The sequence below is a fragment of the Pyxicephalus adspersus genome, chromosome 4 (assembly GCF_032062135.1).
Source record: "Pyxicephalus adspersus chromosome 4, UCB_Pads_2.0, whole genome shotgun sequence".
NCBI lineage: Eukaryota > Metazoa > Chordata > Amphibia > Anura > Pyxicephalidae > Pyxicephalus > Pyxicephalus adspersus.
Genome location: NC_092861.1, coordinates 115133654 through 115140151, shown reverse-complemented (window position 1 = coordinate 115140151; position 6498 = coordinate 115133654). Strand labels below are relative to the sequence as shown.

The window sequence follows — 6498 nt, the reverse complement described above, 5'->3', positions numbered from 1 at the left end:
GAGTTTTTTTTTGTTTGTCCCCTTTTACCTGTATTACATGTGGAGGGTAAATGTTCAGACATACACTTTAATCAGACAAATTCATACTATTGCTAGAGGCTCTTATGTGTTACCAGAAGCAATGTTAGTTCATGTTGCAGTTATCCAAAAAGAAGGCTAATATCAAGTTTTCCTCACAGAGCTTTACTCTGAAACCCTTGCCTAACATATTACTGCTAGCATACCAATGAAAAAGAGAACTTTGCTTTATTACAACAAACTTGTTAATATAGAGATCTATCTTTATTCTAAGCACCGTACCTAACCATAACTATCAAAGAAGATTTACCAACACTGACAATTCAAGTTAACCAATGTAATCACCAGTGTACCTAAACTCTGGAGGTCCCAATAAATAAAAAAGTATTTGTATGTTCTCCATTAATTCCATTAATTAGGTCTCTGTTAATTCCCATTCCTGAAATATGCCTACATTATGTACAGAATGTAGATGTATCTGTAGGCAAATGTAGGCAGAATGTAGAAGTATCTGAAGAATGGGACTTCTTACAGTACTGTATAGTAAGTAAGGCATGATAGCAAACATAATGAAAAATACATTTGGGGTGCTTTTTTTATATTTCATTGTGAATGTGTGCCAGGTACAAATATATTTGAACATTAGGAACCTCTACATCAGGAGTTTTCACATTTAGTTCCATGTGCACAAGGTGGCTACTGTCACTACTCTCAAATAATGAGGAGCCCAACAAACTCAAAAACACATATAGACCTATTCAACCTCCTCACTGGTACCGGGCAGGTCATGGCTCCCTCAGTTCTCAATTTCATGAGGATAGCTGCGCCAACTAGACTCATAAAAGATCCACCACCAGTCATATTTTTAAAAATTGCTCTAAGAAAGTATTTCATTTTATTCTTGGAATATTTTACAGAAAACCTGAAATTGGTCATAATGTAAATGATAACATATTACACCAAAGAATACAATAAGGCATTGTAAGGTATTGCATTGCTTGGAATGTGTTTTACCCTCTTTTTTATGCATTTCAGAGCATTTAATAAAAAAAATTTGCTTTTAGTAAAAGCAATTAAAATACCCGTATGAATATCGACATTTGCTGTGCAATACTCAATGCAGGTTAATATCAGCTAGCATCACACCACAACAGACATTTTAAAACACCTGCCATCCTTTTTTTTTTTTTTTTTTTGTAGCACTACACATAAATGATTCATGTGTGTGCAGGTCTGTTGGGCAAGTAATTACATGAATGATTGTACTGAGGTTTTTCCTTTTACTCTGCATTTCACTAAAGTGACAAAAATGTATTTACTGTGCATTGCCATAACACAAACGTTTGAATCAGGCCTAAAACATTGTCTTTATATTTATATGATGTGTCAGCCAATATTGAGAGTTCTGTTTTTACCACAACAGGAGACAGCAATATTGTGTCCCCTAATAGATGCAGTTGGTTCATATCAGTCAAGATTTCATCCAATTGTACTACTTCAGAAACAGGTATGTGCGAATATTTGAAAGCCATAGTTAGATTTTTTCTGCCCTATGTATTGGGAAGGGCTGCTTTAGTACTGTAGATAGAACAGATATTCTGAAGAGAAAATGTGTCCATCAATAATAATCTCAATTTTAATAATTTGTCACTGGAACGATGCTAGATTTATATCACCTTATTTCTGTTTCTCGACTAATGGTCACCAAGAGATAAATAGGATGAGACTGCCTTTGGAGGCACATAGCAGAAAAACCTGACTGGGGTGTCTTTAAATGCTATTTTGTCTAAAATTAAATAAAAAGTTCTTTAAATTTTGGTCTTTAGCAACTTCATTAAGAAAAAAATGGCAAAAAGTTCTAAATGCTCATGTTATGGAACACTGCTGCATACAAGAGAAATCTGGTGAAAATTTGACTTCTGGTCCACTTCTTGGTTCCCAAATGCAGTTGGTAACTCTGAACAGAAAAAAAAGAGCACCACAGTGAACCAGTGCCTTTGAGAGCTGTAATAAATAAGGCTCGTTGTCTTTGGTATTTATTTTACAGGTGTTACAATGCATAGAAAGCCTTCAGAAATGGTGTCTTCTTCCATCTCCTTCTGTAGGTGACGATTCCAGCTCAGAAGGGTAAGTTTTTTTGTCTGTAGAGCATCTCATTCTGTTTTACCCATTTCTTGCTTCCCCTTTATGTGTACTGTCATCATTTATTTTACCAGGCATCAATGTAGTAGAATTGTGTTATTTTATTAATAAACTATTTTGGTAAAATGAATTTTTATGTTAATTTTTAAACTGATTTTTCATTTATGTTTTACAAATAAACATTTAATACATAACAAATGATTCCCATAGCATAGCCAAAGTTGTTCCGCTTTAGATACCCTGTCATTGAAACCTTTGTACCTAAGGGTCAGAGTCATATCATTAACTTATTCACCCTATTCAGCTTTGCTGTCATGCGCCTAAAACAGATAAATTTCAAGTTCACCTGTCACATCACACTTTTTCTGTTATTCAGTGTACAATATTTAGTACATATAAAAAGATATGTTATGTTTTTGCAAGGTGACATTTTTGGGTACTGAATTTTAACCCACATTATGGTCTTCTTTCTATTGCAGGTATCTGAAATCCATTTTACAGTATGCAGAAAACATGTCCACATACACAAATCAAGATAAGAACAGATTACATGAAGCTATGCAGCTGAGTAGTAAAATAATAAGGAAAATTAGAATATATTATGAAGGCAGTAATCTGAATAAAAGATAACAAAATATATATTCTGTTGTAATGCATCAAATGTTTGTTACTTTTTTGAGTGTAAATATATTGCAAGTGAATAGCTCATAAACCGGGTCTGAAAAGGTTTCCAGGTAGAAGACTTGCATGGACCTTATATGTTTTTTAAAATTGTCAAAATGTATATTACCCCATTTAACAGAAGCGCACTAGCATTAAAAAAAAATGTTGTTGCCTTCATGACAAGAGGTGTATCTCAAACTAAATGATTATGATGCATTCACATATGCATTTTTCTTGAGATAATTGGTTACATAAGTGAAACAAAGCAAAAAAAAAGTCACACTTACCTTTAATCCCGCAGATCCTTCAATGTCGCTGGACCATCCTGCGCCATCCTGGAATTCTTCTTCATCCCTTTGTGGAGGAAGCGCCATTAGCCGCCATCTTCTTTTCTTGCAACGTCACCCAAACTCCCACTGCGCAGGTGCGCAAGATTGAGTGACTTAGACAACTGTAGAGGGGAAAATGAGAGCCAATCTCACTGCTCATGCGTAAGATTGGCATGTCTTTACCCTTAGTGAAGAAAATGCCCCTTCTGCGCATGCTCGATATCGGTAGGAGCCTCCCAGGATGCCTGAGGTAGGTATCCCAGGAGGCACTGCGCTCCCATTCAGTCTTGATCACCACCGGGGCGGTGCTGCAACCTTCCAATGTTTGTTATATAACTTGCAGAATACAACAATGCTATATATGTTGCACAATACAAAAATGCAAATGTGGGAAAAAACAATAGTTGAATAAAGCAATAATGTATATAAAAAACAAACTTCCTCTAATCATGTTTTTTACAAAATAGCCGACAGATGTGCTGTAAAAAATATAAGTGCGTGTGATAACTGGAATATGATTATATACACCATCTTAAAAATATGATATTCTGATTGTTCACGATAAACAGAAAAAAGGATTTGATGGCAATATTTATTGTAAGTCCTTCTGTACATATGAGATCAGAAGTCAGAGGAAATAAAACATAAAATGTGTCTGTGAGCAAGTCCAATCTATCCAACAGGTCAAACCCCATAGAAAAGTTGTGGATATATTGATTCAAAAATATGCATCCCAGTGTCTTAAAGATGTAATTGTATTTGAATTGAAGACCAATGCATGCTGTCTTATCTTCAGGAGAGCTTTTTTGTCCAAATTGGGGATTAGGGGACCCTTTAGGTTACAGACATAGTGGTTGTGGTCCTGTTCTCACTCTAAATTCCATGGGCCTTGTAGAAAGTAAAAAACAAAATGTGTGGACCTGTGAAATGTTTAGTTAGTTTATAAGAACAAGCAAGAGAGACTTTGGGAAACACTGGTTTATTTTCTATTCAATTAGTTTATTGTGGATTAACAATGAGAGTGTCTCTTGGAAATTAACAGGTTGGATACTACATGATTGGGTTCGGCTGGTATTCATGAGGGGTGTGCCGTATATCAATCTGCTTCTTTGCATAAATGGTCAAATGGTATAAATATCATTTAAATGAGCAATCTAGCAGTTTTACTGTTAAACTGCTCATTTTTTGTTTAATAACAGACATCTAATGATGAAAATAATCTCAGAAGGTATTGAAAAGGTAGGCACTGTTTACATTTTGAATTTGATGCAACAACATGGTATCTTCTACTACAATGATTTGTTGGATATTTATTGCACCATTCATCAATAATCAATAGGATTGTACAATTAGATATTAACGTGTGTTACCAGCTTTGTATTGTGAATGTTTATACCATTTGGCTTATTTTCTGAAGGATTGATTCCATACATTTAGGATTTCTGTATAAATTTTTTTTTTAAAGACTGATTATTAATCAGATCTACTGAAAATAAGGGTGCCATGTATATAAAGAAACATTCCTTATCCCCTTTCCTATTGTGTGCTACATCCCCCATTTCTTACAATATTAAATTGTAAGCTCTTCTGGGTAGGGTCCTCTCTTCCTGTGTCATTGTTTGTATCTGTCTGTCATTTGCGACCCCTATTTAATGTACAGTGCTCTGTTTTTGTTAGTGGTATATAAATACTGTTTGATAATAAAATTAATAGTATTAGGTATCAAAAGGATAAAAAACCCTACTTCTCTGTCCTCTATTTTTTAAGTTTAAGGAACACTTTTATAAAGCCATACTAATATAAGGGCTTTCCGCAACGCATTGTAGGTACCCTAAACTGCCAATCAGAAGCTCCATTTTCTTGAACTAATTGGTTGTGAAAATAAGAAGTGGTGGAAGCAGCCCATTTATTTATATTTTGGCTGTATTTGCTACTTTTTGAATATGATATCTGTAAAAAATTATTGTTACTGCATAGCTATCTGCCATTTACATTTTACAATACATTACAAGTGTATGGCCCATCATATTCTACACTACTGTAAACAAACAAACAAAATTTCTATATAATTTCACATCATTTTCACACTTCAGTAAAACATTAATAAAAAAAAACAAATTGTTGTTGAATCATTAATATGAAAAACGCAGGGCCAATAAAGTAACAGGGTTCTTTCTGGAAAGAAATCATCTGGTATCTTCCTTTTAGTTCTTCAAACATTTTCTGTTAATGGGTTTATGATTCTGTTTAGATGAACAGAAAATATTAGTCAGCATTAAATTTGTATATTGCACTGGAAGTTAGTAAAATCCAGTGTTCTCAGCCCCTTCTAGGCAGGCACACCACCAGCACTTTTCAGTCACCACCCCTCTGATTTTGGGTAATTGCTGAAGAGTTGGGTCACAATAAACGGGCTGCCACCTGTCTCCAATTTCTTCCCACCCAGGTTAAAAACAGTTCTGGGTTGAACACTGAAAATAATTTTGATTTCATATTTGTATCATGCTTGCAACCATATTATTATCTATGTTTCTAGTTAACACAAGAATTAAATCGTAGGGAAATTACACAATACTTTGTTTTTTTTTCTAGATATAAAGATTTTTAATTATGGAACATTTTGGTTGTCATCATTGACATTCATCCTAATGGGCTAATCCAACAATTTTAGCATTATCCAAATGTAAAATACAAGCACACCAGACCAATGATGAAAATGAAAAGGTACTTTTTAGGTTTCAATAAATATAAAGATGCTTGAGGCTACAACAATCAAAGACAAACAACAGACAAAAGGTATACCATGTAAAACAGAAAACAAAGTATAATGTCTATACAGAGAACAAAACAGAAGCAGACATTAACTGGCAGATAACAATAATAGCCAAGGAGTGAAAAAATGAAATGTCCTGAACATACTGACATTTTAAAGCAACATGTCCCTTTCTCAAGAAGAATCCAATGACTCAAATAGATTCTATGTTACTGGTCTAAACCTGTGCATCCAACAAGTGATATTGGGGCTCCTAACTTGTAGGTTATTTTAGATAAGTGATTCAAAAGATAATGAAGCCAGTAAATCAGCATGGCAGCCCAGAAACTGGACTTTTTGTAGGGGAGGTTAGCACTGATAACCTTTGTATTTGTCTAAATACAAGTTCCTTATTTGTCTGCACCGTGCACTGGATGAACACGTAAAACTGGAACATTCTGGGAGCACACAAAAAACTTGTATGTTACGGGAGTTAAAACGGTTGAGCGTTTTAAAAAAAATTATTACCTAATTGTGACTGATTCTTAAAAATTCCTCATACTAAAAGACTGCAGAAACTATGGTCTTATAGTA

At 34.3% G+C, this 6498-nt stretch overlaps 1 protein-coding gene across 1 annotated transcript in view; it reads left to right on the top strand.

The window, feature by feature from the left end:
- ERMARD (ER membrane associated RNA degradation) overlaps positions 1 to 2790 on the top strand; it is a gene marked incomplete in the record, with an annotated part of 11254 nt that extends 8464 nt beyond the window's left edge. The window contains 3 exon segments of the mRNA XM_072410255.1: positions 1442 to 1525; positions 2066 to 2145; positions 2640 to 2790. Coding sequence (XP_072266356.1) covers positions 1442 to 1525; positions 2066 to 2145; positions 2640 to 2790 — 315 coding nt within the window.
- Positions 2791 to 6498: the final 3708 nt, after the last annotated feature.